This window comes from Metopolophium dirhodum, chromosome 3 (assembly GCF_019925205.1).
Source record: "Metopolophium dirhodum isolate CAU chromosome 3, ASM1992520v1, whole genome shotgun sequence".
NCBI lineage: Eukaryota > Metazoa > Arthropoda > Insecta > Hemiptera > Aphididae > Metopolophium > Metopolophium dirhodum.
Genome location: NC_083562.1, coordinates 32,840,828 through 32,859,111, shown reverse-complemented (window position 1 = coordinate 32,859,111; position 18,284 = coordinate 32,840,828). Strand labels below are relative to the sequence as shown.

The following is an 18,284-nucleotide window of genomic DNA, read 5'->3' as shown; positions in this document are numbered from 1 at the left end:
GGTAGGGGAAGGGGTGGTCGACGCGGTGGTGGTGGTGGCGGTGGGGCGAGCGAGTCTCACGCAGATCAATAGCGCCCGTTACACTTGGAGGGGGTTGGTGCGATGGCGGGGAAGGCAACACTCGGCCGGGCGGTGAGAGAGTTTCCGTAAAGTCGTTTAATCCGTTCCGCAGAGTGCGCGCACACGCACCGGAATTTTTCGCGCGCGTACATAATATATATGCGGGTCCTTTGCGGGTACCGTTCACGTGCTTTCCGCGCGGAGACGGAATTTTTTTATTTATCTCGTTCCGTCCAAAACGTTTTTCTACGATTATATATTTTTTTTCTCTTCAATTTTCTCCCGTTCCTTAGTTTCGTTTCCCGGAGGTCGCGCCACTGCCGTGACCTTTATATACGAGCGGCGTTCGCTCACCGGTGTATAGTGGCGTGGCGGCGGCGGCGGCGGTCCACGACGACGGTTATTGACCCACGCGCGTGCCTCCGTGTGACGTCATTCGGATTCTATACGACGTCACGGACCGTACACACGCCTCCACCCCCGAGTTCACCACCACCACCACCACCACCACCACCACCACCACCCGTCGCACCAGGATCGCTGGCGCGAACCCCCCACATACAACCCTGACACCGCCTACACCGGTTGTATACGGGGTACGCCCAAAGTCTGTCGCCCCGAATCCCGGACCCCGGAACAGTCGTGACTCGCGACCGCCCGATGTAGCACGAACATTTAACGTTCCACTACGGTGGGGCGTAGTAAAACACCCGACCGGAGACGGTGATTTCGATTTTTAGCCGAAATTCGACCACCCCTACCCCCCAACCACCGCTAACATCGCTCACGATCAGGACCAATGGTTTCTAGCGCGCAACTTGCATCGGGATGAAGATAGGCCCGAGATCGAGACGCCGGCCGTCCGTCGCCTTTGCCTGCCCCCCCCCCCCCCTCCCCGCACTGAAATCATCTCGCTCACCAGCGATAGTATCGTATATACTTACTGTTATATCGGGCGGCGGCGGCGGCGTTTGTTGAGATAATATTCCACTGTTGACCCCAATTACGCGTTTATTTGTATGTCCGATACACTCTCGCACTCCGCCTTGTTGTTCTTTCGGTCCATCGATCGGCGACAAGAGCAGCGCATATACATATATAGTAATGAAAACAAATACTCCTCGACGACGCGCTCTCGTAAGCCACTCCAGAAGAGATTATCATATTATTAATATATGTGGTGCTTGGCTCAACGCGAACACAGCTACATCTGGGCACCATAGTTTCATGTTATTATTTTTATTATTATAAGACGTGCTTTATTATTTCCATTTCGAAATGATAATATATCGTAGTCGGTCGTGATCCCGCATGAACGAATAAAAATGTTTATAGTATTATTTTCCACTGTGTTTTTTCAGATATACCATTGATCTTGACCGCCTCTTATAATTTATAATAATATTATGACGTATATCAGTAATATCAAGTGTCGATACGATCGCGTTTTCAATGGTTAACATTGCAGTCGACGAGACCAATATATATATATATATATGAATTGTATTAAAATCCGAAATCATATTGGGCAACCTTTTTTGGTTACAACATGTTCTTTGTCCTTCGTAACGCCGATAAAGTATATTTTTTTAAATGTCGACTGTATATTTTCCTTAAATTGTATTTGAAGTTATAAATATTTAATAATAATTTATAAACATCCAGTGTTATATGTATTCAAAATAGAAAAAAAACTTAAAAAGCGGAACGACCGATCTAGAGTTAACTAAAATAGAAATATTATGTTTATAGATTTCTTATCGCATTACTATAGTTTATTTGCTAAGTTGGACCAAAGTTCACGATATTTAGTGAGAACAGATTAGTGCGTGCGCGTGCCACATAACTACTCGCACGTTCACACGACACGCACGAACAAACTTCGAAAATTGCTCATATTGAATTTTCTAAGAACGATTGGTGGTATCCAATCCCTATAAAATACTAATATTTATAGTGTCGGTTGTCCAGTGCGCCGTAAAGGAAATTTCTATACTTAAGTCGCTAAGCTATGCTGTAAATGAGGGAATATTTATTTTATTTAGCCTGGCAATATTTAGTCGGTATCGAATCGTATTAAACCCAGAAATAAGACTCAGATCGTAATTAGGAAATCATTGGGGGGCATCAAGATGGGCTATTGAAATATATTATGTAGTGGTGGGCGGTTTTCATGCCTAATCAGTAACCACATAATATTGTTATAAAAATGAAACGTATACACAAAATATATATCAACGATATACCTACTAATATCGTGTGATACATTTTTCGCGTGTTTCTTGTACTGGTGTTGAACAATTTTATAGATACACGTAAACTTGATACAAAAAAAAATAAATACCGCACGAGGTATAATTTGCGAAAAGGAGTGTATTGGACTTGTTGTGCTTATGTAGAGTGTCTTACATTTTCTACGAGAACCATAATAATAGATAATACGTATAAATGAATTTATTATTATTTTTAAACACTATTCCTAGATATTCTGTGCATAAAATATATTATTAAAATATTAAATTTAATAAAATACGTTCAACATAATATAATATAACCATTATTATATTATACCGATGTAGTTATGTTTAATATTATACCTACTTATCGATAAAATTATTATTTTTTGTCTACAGTAGTGGACATTTACGATGGAATAATATTTTAAAAACTTTGAATTTTTGCATTTAAATATTAGACACGAACATAATAACAATGAAACTAAAGTACTTAAAATGGACATTTAACTATTAATAATTTAACATTCATTATAACATATATATTATATCAAAAACAGTTTGATATTATAACACGTGCGTATTATAATTAACTATACCTGCAGTTGCATTCATAATCACAACAAATGTTAAGTACTATATTACCTATCATGCGTTTATATTTTACTCAACACAATGCACGTACTTCGACATAAAATAAATAAATATGTACTTAAATCGTATAATAATATGGGTGTATTCAACTCAAGTTTCTAAACTAGTATTGCGTATCAAATGTCTAGTTATTAATTCATTATTACAAAATTAAAATAATACCAATTGAAATGCACTCCTGTGTGCTTCTTACACCTACAAGTAACCAAAACAATTAGAGATTAATAGTGACGAGAATAAACATTTCGTTATCTATTCGTTGTTTACTTATATAGTATTATATATTAAAAATAAATTTGTCGTTAGGTATCTGCAGATAAATAAAAATTCAAACTGTTTTAAATATTATTATTGAGATAATACTATTATCAGCTACATACGAGTAAAGTTGGTATGTTGTTTAAGTAAAAATTCCGTTCGAAAACCATGCCTATTGTTAGTTGTTCGGCCCGCATTACGAATTTATATAATATAAAAAACACCATTAGAAAGTTTTTGGAGCAATGTGACGTAAATTGGTCTCATAACTACCTATAATATTATAATATAATAGGTTCATAATTATAAATTTCCAGCGGTATTCGCTTGTATACGATTCGTACATTTCAGAAGCCCATTATAATATTTTACACTTACTGCACGCCCGTAGTAGTCGTATACATTTTCGTTGAAATTTTTTTATTTAAAACCTATCACTAAAATGAATATGCGTTTAGAATTGATTTTTTGTTATAGCCCACGATAAAAAAAAAACATAAAATGTACTTAGGTAACTAATTATGCACGCTGTACGACGCGTATAATTACAGCATTAATTAATTAATTAATATTACATCATACGTCGTTATAACGTAATGTATAGGTAGTTTCAGATTCCTCCTCAGATTTTGCGCAAAATAATGTCCAAATATCACAATATATATATTTTCACAACCTATTATGATATTTTACTTTTACGACCGAAAACATGTAAATGTACTCGTATAGTGATAAGGTTTAATGTTTAAAAAAACCAAAACAAAACACAACGTACAGTCTTTTATCGTATCATAATAAATTTATCAACTCAAAATATATATAATTTTTAAAATGGTTTTGTTTTTGCTCACAGCAGACAGCAGTTTCCTTTTGGCCAACGCTCAGATCGTCGACTTTCCGATCGTCTACTGCAACGAGTCGTTCTGCAAGATTTCCGGATATAATCGGGCGGAGGTGAGTGTAATATATAGGTGCTACCCTACACGCGATAATTCACTCTCGTCAAATGGTGACGATTATTTTAATAACATCATGATATTATTGTAACGGTGTGACGTGAATCGCGCGTTGACCATTACGATGTACCCACGTCGATTAATGATTGATTTTTTTTTTTTGTTTTTGCCTTCAAATATACTAACCGGCCGACTGGTGTTGGGTTTTGTTTTTTCCCCCGTCGCCGTACGCATATAGGTGATGCAAAAGTCATGCCGATGCTCATTCATGTACGGCGATCTCACGGACAAGGAGACGATATGCAGAATAGACGAAGTGTTGGAGAGCCACTACAACGACCAGTTCGAAATATTGCTCTACAAAAAGAACAGTGAGTGTCTGCGCCGACGTGTAACGCGTTTAGATCGGATGCAACCGGCGCGAAACGGTACCTAACATAATAATGATATCTATAATTACAAAGTGTGTGTGTGGTATATGCCTCGTGTCTCCGCGGTTGCCATTATAGATCCATGATGATCACGACCACTGCGACCGGATATTAACCACCGCCGCGACCGGTGACCGGAGAGATACAAAAAAAAAAAAATCAAAAAAAAAATCATACACACACACAGAGTTATTTCGACAACGGAATGACGTTAATAATATTAGCCGACGAATTTTCGAAACGCACGTTGTCGAGCATTGACGTTTTACGATGTGTATATGAAACGCGCGCGTTTATTATAGTCGGTGGTCCGTGATCGCCGTGGTGTTTGTTTTGCGATGCCGTGTCATACACTTTTGGCGTGCAAAAATGAACCCAGGCTGATTAATAATAATATAACCAACGTATATAGGTACAACGTATACACGCATATTATTTTACACAAAAAAAATAAATTGCATTATTATTCAAATGTACACGATGACCGAAAACGCACAGGCGCGCTGTTTACACGCCGCGTTTGTCGGTCGACACAACCGTTCCCCCCCCCCCCGCCCCCCACCAAATTGGACTTCCAATCGAAACACCTACCTCGTTTGGTCGTATAACATAACAACAACCACGATTCGTATGTATATAACGTCGTTATATTATCGGAACGGTACACAATTACTGTTTTCAACGCAAAGCACGATGGCGTACAATAAACGAAACAAATTCATGCACGTAAATAAATCATATTCTATTATCCATCAAAAAAATTACTTATTGTATAAAATGTTTGTATAGATTGTAATTATTCTTTTAATAAAAAAAAAAAAAAAAAAAAATTCATCGCATTTTGGGCGAGTCAACGGTTCTCACCATCGTATTATAGGTATAATATTAAAATGGAATCCGTTACGTATACGGTAGTGGATGTGAAGATTTTTGATTCCGTCACATCTCCACATCTACGATATACTGACAGGTTTCACGACACTTTACATAAATCGTTGACTATAGTATTATATAATAGAGTAATTCAAGTATCGCAATCACCCCCCCCCCCCTCTTCCCCCCAATCTCACCTAACCGTTTTTGTCCTTTGACCGTGTATTTATTCAAATTTGGATTTTTGAGTTTGTATTTAATAGTATACTTGAAACCCATATTATTTTCAAGTACTTACTTTTTTTTTTAACCAAACAACGATATTCACTTATTTTTTTAAAAACAGAACCATATATTTATAACATGATAATTGTTAATCTATAAAATATTTTCTCGGATATTATAATATAATTTAAGTAGTAGGTAAGTATAATAGTAACGTACCCTTCTTCACCATGGTTTTACATAAAATATATTAATATATCCATTTGTCTAGTAGATAGATCTATTCATTATGATAATTTGATAATTTGATGTATTATACAATTTCAATAAATTAATTTTATATTCATTATGGACTTATACCTCTTAGAAATTTTAACAAATTATTTCAAAAATATCATCTACTAATAAAATGATCATAAGAAAAGTGTCTTATTAGAAAATTTTTTTTTTTATATAATAAGTTAGGACCTAATTATAAGATTAGTATAATTTGTCATTTTATAATCTAATAATAAATAATTTAAAAAAAATAAAGTGCATTTTTTTACCGTATTCCCCAATTAAAATGTTTTTTGTCATGTATATAATATTATGCACGATTTTCATGGCGTATCATATTTTGATACTTTTTAGTGTATAAAAATCCAAATTCAAATCATAACAAAATCAAAATACTTACTATAGAGATAATTATAATATGCGATAATAATACATATTTTATTACTTTATAAATTTCAAAAATCAAAATTTTAATAAGTTCATTATTTAAGGATAAATGGAAAGAGCATGATTGAACCATAACCGAACCACCTTGTATATAATTATACAGTAACCATTAGTTTAAAATATATTTGTCTTGAAACAACGATTACACATTTTTATAAAGTCATCGCCATCGTTTTTTCTCCTGATATCCATACGAAAATTTAATCAAAACCTACTCTATAATATTATCGTCGTCGATTGATAAAATGAATACGTTTTTTAATAAATAACTATTATTATGTTGAAACGAACAGAGAAAATATAATACGCCGTTCACCGTGATATGAGTACCAATTATGTCGACGAAACAAAACGAATCGATGATAATAATATCTTATTATATAATATTACTATTGTTGTGTTTGAAACTTTGAGTATCCGATATTCCGACGTGTATTGTCCCCGTACCTCGTCGGGTTGTCCGACGTCATATTTTATTTTATTGAAAACCACTCACTCGAACCGTACGCGACATCAATCGTTTTTTATCGAGACTTATAATGATATTCATGACCGCGGACAAAGTATATAACGATTCATAAGTATAACATTTTGTTTTATGTGCATTGTACACAGCAGTAGCGTTTGCCTCGGTCTCCATGTTGTTGACTTGCCGAGTTCGATGCGTCTGATCTTTAATAATAATTATACGACGATCGCTGTGCTGATGTGTACATTTTGAACACGAACCATCGCAAGTGCTTCCCGGCAAACATAATAATAACATGGTAGTATAATATTATGTGCTCGTATGTAAAATATAATATCACGTGACAAGACACTTTGTAAATCCTTAGCGTTCGGTTCGTGACGTTTTTTCCGCGGACGCTTGCCGCCGCCGTCGATAATGCTGCTGCTGTCGATGAATTATCCATAAAAAGGATTTTAGATATTGTGCGGCGGTTGCATCGCATTCGGGAACAGTCGTAATTATTACTATCAAAAATAAGAGCGACTACGAGTTTCGTCATAAAATCAGAATTTATTGTTCCAACACTGACACGACATCGCTACAATTTCTTTAGACTATTCTATATAATATAAGTATGAAATACACAAACACTTATTTTTGATACGGTCTGCAGTGATGTTCACAGTCAGTGAGATTTATTTTTTTTCCACCATTGTAAATACATATGTATATATACACGAGTATTCAGTATAAACTAGCTGTATTCGTGTTTTTCAAACTGTTGGAGAATTTTCCCGAAAACGCTATATAAATTTAGTATGTATGTATGTCTACTCCGTTAACAACTAATATTGTTACGTTTGCCACACAAAAATGTACTTTCATACCAAGTCCCAATGGGACCGACTTTCTACACTGATGAACCGTAAATCAACGAAAATTTAATATCTTGCTAAAACCCCGAAACAAGGTCATCATCACATAATATAAAACACATACATTTTTCATCTTATCGCCGTGTATTGTTGTCGGAATTCGTGTTACCTTGAAATAATAATATATTTTGTATATTATGTACGTGTTTCTTATCCGCTAATAGTCCAATAAAATAAAAAAAAACAAAAACTATTATTTCGAGTATAATACCTACGATGCGGTTTAAATATAGTTTTTTCTTTTATCGTTTTATTTCTTAAATGTATAGTATAAGGACGACGAAAGACAAATAACATTAATTTTTTACATTCGCGTGTTCATGGCGTACGTAGCAAATATTATATGTATTATAAAAATATTATTATGCACGCGGTACATCCTGTAACCACCGTATACCTATTAACTTCTCTCTGTTTTACGATCCAGTGAGACAATGGTGTTTACATCGTCTCGGCCAATAAAAAACAAAATAAATTTTACTCCACTTTCGAAAATCTCGTCCACAATAAAAATGATTTAGATTTCACTTGAGTGTTTATTACAATAAAAAGAAACCTAACTTATATTTGGCAGCAAGTTACAGCGTTGGCCAGGGAGGTGTTTGGATTGGAAATAACATAATGTGCTAAAGACTATAATGTTTTGAATCATTTGATATACCGCGGATGTCCGAGAAAACAGAGTGCAGTGTCTAGTTAAATTACCCATATCACTAAGTATCCCATAAATTTTTTTTAAAATTATGTTTGAAAGAAATGATATTAGACTATTGAATACACATTACCATCAATCTCCCGCAGAAAGAATTATAAAATAAGTACGTAGGGTATTGAGTAATGTATATAGGTAACTGAGTTATGGATTGTAACAGTTTTCGCGAACACTGCAATACTTGGCAGGTAATTGAGATCCAGTTATTATAAGGATGACGTTTAGGTTAGTTACAGATGTTAGTTTCCATCCATAGCTTTTACGAGGAAACATTTTCCACGGCACTTAATTTCGTTGCGTAGTTAATGGCCCGCTCGATCGCCGGGTCTGTCATCGTGAGGTTATTTTTGGGATAGAGTTTTGAATACAAACCCCCGATAATTATTTAAATGCCCACTATTTAGATGACAATTTTGTTCATAAATTACATTTTTTATTTTGTAATTTTCCTGTTTTTAAAGCAGTATAATGTACTGACAAAAAAAAATATAAAAATATTTGGATTTATTTGATGATAATCGAGTCGGACATTTTTGAAAATGTCAGACCTTTCTGGCCAACCGTGAATGTTGCCATGTTATACTATTGTACTCATTAAAACGGTACATTATCTCGTCGATACTGTAGCGCACCCAATATCGTGTCATAGGATCAATACTAGCCTTCATGTGGTTAAAAAACAGCAGTTATTGGCAACTGTTGTTGACATCGACATGTCCACGGGAGATCCCAACATTGTGTCAGGGAAAACAGTGAATATAGTGAGCGGGGATGGTGGCGTTGAGGGTTACCGTACCAAAAAGGTCGGAGGGTGGCAGAGCCAGAACAGGTGATGGAATAACGGAGTGAAGTTTTCACCAAAGGGTTCGGTACAAGTCACTTAACCAAATTGAAAAGTTTCCAAACTTAGTCGGTGACGGGGACGATGACTATGGGACATTTCGCGCGCGTGCGTATGTGTGTGCAAAAGTTGTGCACACATGTATTTTTTTTTTTCGTGAACACGGTCGCTGTCGTTGTCAAGTGGACCTCTTTGTGACGATGCCAAAAGAATAAAAGGAAAAGGAGCCGATTTTGAAAAGATTCGATTCTTAAATCACACCCCGGTGACCCTATTCGTTCGCACTCCGCGGACCTAATTTCCCGGACACAATGCGAGCGGCGACCCATTGTCGAAACGGATATCCTCTTCCGGTCACGCTTGCGAATCACGACATTATCGCCACTGCCCGAATATAACGAAAAAAATTTCGTCGCCGTTGAAACGGGGTTTTTTCTTTTTCGTTCGTGCACGGTGCACCGTTATCTACATCTCTTGTGTGTCGATATTAATTAATTTCGTCGAGGGTTTCAAAAGTCCACGTTAAGTTTGTGAATTGGTCTCGCAAAATGTCGCATTAATAATAATAACAGACCGAGTAAACGGTTTTTATATGGTATAGAGAGAGAACGCTTTTTATTTAAAAAAATTTAAAGCGGACTGGTTGCTTATAGTGACTCAGTATACCTTTTGGACACTATGTTATTAGTTGTAAAACAATTTGTAGAACAAATATATGGGCAGTTTAATATAGTAAAAAGGAACAAAATTTAACAGTAACTTAATGCTAATCATAAATCGTGAATCACATATAGATATAGTATATAGTACCAATATAATATATTATTTAAATATGCCGCAGTGAGTGTCAATGTTCAAGTTTTTTTTTTCAAAATGAACTTACATTAATCATTCGTCGTACGATCTTAAATCAAGAAATTTGTCAAGACAAATCGGGATGAAAATAAAATATGCTGAGATTTTTGCACCATACTGATACGTGGTGGTGGTAAATTGAATTCAAAAAAAATCATTAAAATAATAACAGCTTATAGTGAAGTTTATGTGCATATTATTATTATTGTGACGTGCTATCCCGACGATATATTATATTCCCTTGAACTTTGTTGTGTAGTTTTTTGAACAAATGAAAGATGATATTACAATGTCTCGTACATTATAATATATTTATACACAAAGTAATAGTTTTCCAAGTTTCCTAACGCCAGCTATAATATATCCTATATCACATTCATAAAAATTCTGGCTTTTGGAATTCTTAAGTACCCATACTCAAAAAGCATATTTTTAAACACTTTGATATTTTCTGGCAATTAAGAAGTGTCCGTATGAAAAACTCATGTTTTGACATGGGGTCCATCTTAAATATTTATATGACACTTTATTGTTATGCGTACTACCGTGTTAACAGTTTCTACGGTGACATCATTAATCACTGTAATAAACGTCTAAATTATGATCACGCAAAATTTTTTTTTTCAATTTCCTGTAATTTATAAGACTTTTTCACGATCCAATATCTTATCCAACGAGGTAACTACAGTAAGTTTATGTTTTTTCAATCGAAAACCTCGTTTTTTAATTGTTAATTGTGAAGCAAAATATGGTATTTTTTTTAAATTGTTATATAAATTATTTATCTTAATCCAAATTTGAACGATTAGTTTTGTGGTTATTAAACGTTAAGTATGATAACGAAGATATTCATGTACACGAGAAAGTTTGGAAAATATGATGATTTGAAATGTATTAAAATTGAAATTAATCCAATTAATCCGTTGGAGTTAAATATATTATTTTTTGGAAATTGTTTAAGATATTACAACTTTATAAAATACTAAATTTATCATTTGTTTTATGTATTTGTAGATACTTCTCAAATGCAGTGAAAACAATTAAGATGAAAAAATATGGTCTAAAATTATTTTTAAAAAAAATTCAAAAATCAAAAGTTTAATAAATTCTAAGGATGAAAAGAGTTTGATCGTGCTTAGAGAGTAACCCTTTATATAAATCATAAATATGCGTATTTATATTTTATAAGTATAGGTACTTACAACCTACACTACCATCCGTGTGGTTGAAGTGTATGTACTTATTTGTTGAGCGAAATTTGATCATTTAATATTGTATAAGCTAATAATTCAACAGTTCGTCCACTGTAATACACAAAATCCATTGTCGATTTAAAAAAAAATATGCAAACTCTCCAACACTTTTCTAATGATAGTAAAGTTTCCAATTTTTATAATGAATTCTAGCCAACAGACATCGTCTAGAAGACCATAATAATATATTATAATTATTTCGGCGTTACACAACACAATCGTTTACTCAAACTTTGAATAACTTTAAATAGTTTTGAAATCCGTTTTTTTATAGTGTGTTGGGTGACACATATATTATTCGAAAATAATTACACTTGAAAATTAATAGTCGCGTTTTAAAAAAAAAAATTAAAATGTTTTTCATTTATTTTTCACGAATAAAACAACTACATGTCAGTTATAATTTAAAAACTAAAACAATATATGTGCACTTAATAATTCTACAAATTTATTATTTTTCAGACAAAGCAATAATTTATGAATCAATCCGCGGTTTGAATAATTAACTTATTTATATCATATTATGTTGAGATCATTAATTTTTAACTCTGGGTTGTAAATCATTTTATATGAAGTTAATCCTTTGATAAATTAACTTAAGTTAATGTTTAGATTTTTGTTGATTGGAACTTATAATATTATTTTAATAATTGTTAGATTTGTTATAACCTATTGCATTTCTACACATCGAAGTATATAATATATATGCATGTAGTTGTGTATGTCTTTATAAATTAATTTCTAAAGCTATCGATAAATGTGTTTGAATATTTAGAAAAGTTTATTTTCCAAAGTTTAAGACTCGACACATTCGTCAGTATTGTAATTATTACGTTTTTAGTACTAACTTATCATTTTCCTTTTTTTTTTTATACTTATGAATATTATAAATTAAGATTATTTCCTTAAATCACCGAATAAACAATACTTAATAAATGTTAAATTCTTATTTCTGTTTTAAAAAAAACGGATCGTATCAATAGTTTCACAAATACCGAATTGATAATTATTTTAATATTATGTAATAATTATACGTAATGAATCGGTTATATTACTTGCCGAAAAACCATTCATAATATGCACATTACGCACAACGCTGCGCTGCAGAGTTGAATATTTATGTCGGATTATTGTGATTATTATTATAATATGTAAATGCAAGCTCGCGTTCGTACTGTTATTTAGTCAGTTTTCAATGGTTATAATCGTAAAAATATTAAAATATTCACGAGTAAGGCACGCGTTTCAGTTTCGGCTGTAATAATTATTTCGTCCAAACGGTCCTCCAGAAAACAAATAGACATAAATGACGCACCCCTACCCCCATACATCTTACCCTAACTGCGTGCGTGTGTGCGTGCGTGCGTGTGCAAAAGGATTTCAAATAAATGCCGTGCCTTTCTCGTACCAGGACCTTTGCCTCTCTACACTGCCTAGTCGACCCCCATTCCTTCGCCTCCGCCTCCAAACGTTGTATTTTATCTACCGTCAGACAATAATTGTTAAAGCCCACACTGTTTACGTTAATGTATGTACACGTTTTCCGCAAGCGACGGTGTAAGGCTTTCCTCGTACACCAAAACTAGTGTGCATCAATTCTGAGTGTGCCAGCCACGTGTAGTACTTAACTTAAGGGTTGGTTAGGAACCCTCTAGAACCTTGGGCTTTGAAAATTCGATGAAAATAACCAAAGTCCTAATGATGACTTGAAAACTCCAAGCGTAACCATTTTCAAAATTACAGCGATAATGACAGCAGATTCGAATTTAGACGAGCAGTAACGACGAACACAATATGTATAGTGTTAACTTTAAATTTAACCGCATCAATACATAATGTTATTATATTTTTAGTTCATAATTTTTGTTCTCCTTCTAATTATTTTTAGCTTCATATTATGTAATCACAGATTTGTTAAATACTTTAAATTTGTATTGAAAACACACAAAGGATTTTATTCCTGATTAAATTTTCAAAAGTTTGAACTGTTCTTTTAATTCAGACAAATTATGTCCGAGTTCGTTTGGATTGGAGTTCAACGTACCCATCGCAAAAACTTTTAGATTTTAGTTAATAACTTCATAAACGTTTTTCCCGATCGAACACGATCTGTCGAACTTTGGTAAGCAATGCGTGTAATAATATCAGATATGTTCACATGATTTATCATATAAAAATCATACACATGGACCCAAAGGTTAAAAAAAAAAATTGCCGACAATTTGAAAAAGATAGAAAATAATACCTTTATTAGTATGCAAAATGGTTTTTAGAGACATCTGAGAGTGGCTGCTCGGACCTCAACCCTCGTGAATGGATCGGTGGCAGGGTTGATGATATTATAAGACCCATTAGTCCACTGGCACCGTAGCAATTCGGAGTGTAAAAATCGCACAATATGTCCTATAGTTACAATAATATTATCCCTTAGTTACATTTCGATGCTGTAATTCTCCAGTCTCAAAACACCCCGTGCGTTGGAAAATTAAGGTACATTACCAAACACGAACACACAGCAATACTGTATGATGTATTATTATTACAATATTGGGGTTGTTTCCCAGAGTCTACACATCTGCGTAGTTTCGTATAGATTTTTTTCCATCGCACCCCAAATCAATATTCACTGCATATCGCGTATCTACCTATGTATATTATTGTAATATACTATACATTATATTATTATGTGTGTTCGCCACTCGTTTGTTATTCGTTTCACGACGACCCGGGACCTTTGCCAGCACCGAATACCATAATAATATGATGAAACGACTTTGAGAAGAGTATCACTACTCGACCGCTAAGTAATACTATTGCCATTATTAATTGGCGATAAATACGAGTATTCGTATATTTTAATGTATTACTATCATACAGTAAATTATCATCCGCGTAAAGAGCAAAACTCCACTCACAATTATAAAAAAAAATACAGACCAGTTGCGTCCGTAGTATTCGAATATGAAATTTTTTCATACACTTTCGTTTTACATTAAAAATAATTAGTGTCTGGGTCACCTTCACACCACAGCATAAAATAAAATGTAATTTTTAAATTGTAATATTTGGTTGATATATATGTATACTAGAAACTTCTTTTAAAAACAACTCTTGTACTTGTTTATTACTTAACAACGAAAATTCCATTGTCACAGATACAAAATAATGTTTGTAATATTATTGTTTGATGTACCGTCTAAAACGATAAGATACTTTTGTCTTTTTCATTCTCTTGATCCAATTAGACAATAACGCTGTTTAAACAAAAAAAAATAAAAAAATAAATAAATAATAACATGAAATAGTTTTCATAACAAATAACGATATACGTGTTAAACTCTTATTAAAAAAAAAATAAAAAAACGTGAAATCTTTAAATCAATGGGTTTGATGGATACCGCCAGAAATACCCTAACGCGGTTGGCGTCGTCCGCGTTATGTATTTTAAATTCGCCTATTATTTTAATACAAGAATATTATACAATACCTATGTTACAATATAATAATTACATATTTCGTCCGTATAATTTACGTATTATAGTAATAACGTTTCACCGCTCGTTGGCCTTTTCAAAAATCCCAAATACGCCACCGGTATGCAGCTACAGAGCGTATAATATTATAATATTATACGGTTGGTTGCAGAATTTTCGTCGGATTCCCCGCAGTCTACCATTTTTGCAGAAATATTTTTATTATTTATTAATAATGCTCTAACCTAACCTGCACATTGAAACGAAATAATAATAATCGTGTGTTACCTACATATAGAATATTATAAACATAAAAACGAATATCATATACGCCGTTCAAATATTATGTGTTATATTATATGTGTGTTACGTGTTGTACCTATTTATATCATAATATATTATAATATTAAATATTATTGTTTTTGTGTCATTGTCGTTGCATTGTAATATGAAACGCAACGATTTTCTAGTGTCTGCTAAAAAATTAACAGAAGTTATTATTTGTTTTAAATATGTACCAACCCAGATCTGCCAGAAGGTATGTTGGCTTTAAGACCAAGCAGGTACCGTAGAATGAACGGTTTAATCATTTCTTTGATTTAATTTTTTTTTTTTTTTATTATTTTAATTTATTATTATTATTATTTGTTAATGTATATACAATATTCCTATACATAATATTTTCTTGCTCAGTATTTGCGATAAGTCCCCGGCGTAATTAATTTAGCCATTTGTCATTATATATATATATATATATATAGGTACATATATATAGAAACCCGCGAGAATAAAATATTTATTCGCTTTTAATTTAAAAACACCCTCAGAAGCCACAGGCGGACGCCATTTTGAACTACACCTCGTAGCCGATTGTTTTAACAAAATTGTATGCACGATGACAATATAATATACATATATTCCATATTTTTCAATCTTTTATTATTTTGTATTGTTAAAATATAATATAAAATAATATACAGTGTGATAATTTTTTTCAGTCAACTCTTAATTTTTCAACTGGATTAGGTTGGATTCAATGTGGACTTTTTTGTTACAACGATGGAGTAACACTGTAAAGGAATACGTCCACGTTTATAAGATCATTAAAAATTATTTACTTTCCCAGATCACCCATGCGCAGTTATGCTTATATTTTTAAAGTAACTTTAACTTAACGACTATGGCCAAACGTTCAATCATCAACATTTAAAAAATTTAAAACGTATATTTTATGATTCAATTTGGAATTAATTTCATTCAGTCAGTTTTGATTTTAGAGCCATATATTTAATAAGTTAAAATTGACTTGAAAATTACGATACCTATCAATATGTTTAAAAAACAAGTCTTACCACACATGCGTGTTCTGAGAAAGTTAAGCGTTTCACATGTTCCTATAAATGTGGATTATTCTCTAGTATTTATAAAAACTCCTTTTTAAATCCAATAATATCTAATCTGTGAATCTCGTAAGGAAATTTGGTATTTTCTGTAAAAAATATTACAACTGCAATACCTATACATAATTGATGTTATAATTATGGCATATATATTATATTGTCATTATATTATTACATTATTATTATTGTTTTTTTATTTTTGTTTTTTATTATTTTCGTTCATGCGTACCTGTAAAGCCAAGCACGCCGACAAATGTAATGACAACGTACAATGCGGTCGAACAACGCAATTGTACATATACATGTATATTATATAACTATTATACGTAGGTCCGTATATATATACGTTCAAAAAGCTATAGTAGCCTAGGGTCTAAGATCATATATTATTATTATTATTATTGTTATTATTGTTATTTTGATTAGGTGGATATTTAAACCATTATTATATATTTATATATAATATATATACAGAGCAATTCACCAGGTATGTCTACCCCATTTTCCCTTTTAACAATCAAATTATTAAAATACTGATTTTATGAATTTTTTAGTTTTTTAGATTTTAGTCATATTTTCAAATATACTTACATATTTCATTCTATTTAAAAAGTGATCTGTGGCGATACATGGTTTTTTAAATTATAATCACCCTTTTTATTGAAAAGTATTGAGGAGATGAATTATTTATTTTTTTGAAAACGTCGATGTGTATAAAATGCTAATCGAAATATATGTTTTTGAATTATTAAACCTTGTGTTTATATGATAGACCATGGTAATCTGGTCAGGAGATATGGGATGTCATGGGGACCAAGAGGATCTTAGAACTATAGTAGGTACCTACTTAATTACAAAACTTGTAAAAATTGTCAAAGTATGAAAAGTACGACCATATTATATTACATAATATATCTTATATTTTATGGACAACCATTATTAAGGACTGTTATCTTATAGCAGGTACATAAAGTTTAGTAATTCAGAAACTACTCGTCCGAATTTCGATTAAGAAGCGTCAACATTTTCAAAAAAATCATGCAATTAACAATTTACTGTCAGTAAAAAAGGGTTATTTACTTTAAAAAAAAATGTTTTAACTTTACCACAGATACTTCATAAATGGAATAAAAATAAAAACAATTTAAAAATATGGTCTTTAAGCATAATTATTTATTCCAAAAATCAGAAATTAAAGATATGCATTAATAAAGGATAAAATGGGATGAGCATGTTTGTTAAATTACTTTGTATATATTAAAGTGTACATTGCATATTTTTATTATTTTTATTATTATCATTCCAATTTTTTTTTTTTGTTCGTTACCTACCTATATTTTTAGAAAACTTGACAATAATCAACCGCTTGTATTTGAATGCGTGCGCCGCCGCCAATGGCTGGACGCACGAATAACGACAATAATAATATTATAATATATAATAATAGCTTGACGGTATCTCTTATTATTTCGATATTATAATCGTTATTGTTATTATTATTATTATTATTATTATTATCATTGTTCTTGATTAAAAACCACCACCGTTATAAATTATCGCTTGGTGAGTGGATTATTTCTCACGTGAAGACCGCGTAGTTATTCCATTTTAATTATTATTATTATTATTACATATTGTGTACGAAACAGAATACTTACTTTATAGAGCTTTTAAACCGCTTCTTACACCACGACAGTTATATATATATACAAGTACAAGTGTATGGAGTAACATAATATATTATATTAGAAACGCTTCTACGTATGTATAATTATCATTACGTGAGAGTCGTTTGAAAAATCCTCACGAATTTGTCAGAGAGGTGGTGACTGGAAAACTATACCCGTCCCTGCAGTCGAAATGCGAAAACGGTTATTCGATCGTTTTCCTCGCGTACACGTTTCACCAGCTGACGCGATGTCATCTTATTTATAATAATAATACGAC

At 32.6% G+C, this 18,284-nt stretch overlaps 1 protein-coding gene across 9 annotated transcripts in view; it reads left to right on the top strand.

The window, feature by feature from the left end:
* Positions 1–18,284, top strand: part of LOC132940339 (potassium voltage-gated channel protein eag) — a 221,152-nt gene that overhangs the window by 161,415 nt on the left and 41,453 nt on the right. For 6 of the 9 annotated variants that reach the window (XM_061007874.1, XM_061007870.1, XM_061007873.1 and 3 more), the window contains exons 6-7: positions 4,060–4,160; positions 4,401–4,533. In XM_061007874.1, coding sequence (XP_060863857.1) covers positions 4,060–4,160; positions 4,401–4,533 — 234 coding nt within the window. Of the gene's footprint in view, positions 1–4,059; positions 4,161–4,400; positions 4,534–12,271; positions 15,501–18,284 lie in introns of those variants that run through there. The other 3 variants (XM_061007871.1, XM_061007868.1, XM_061007875.1) reach the window with 2 other exon arrangements.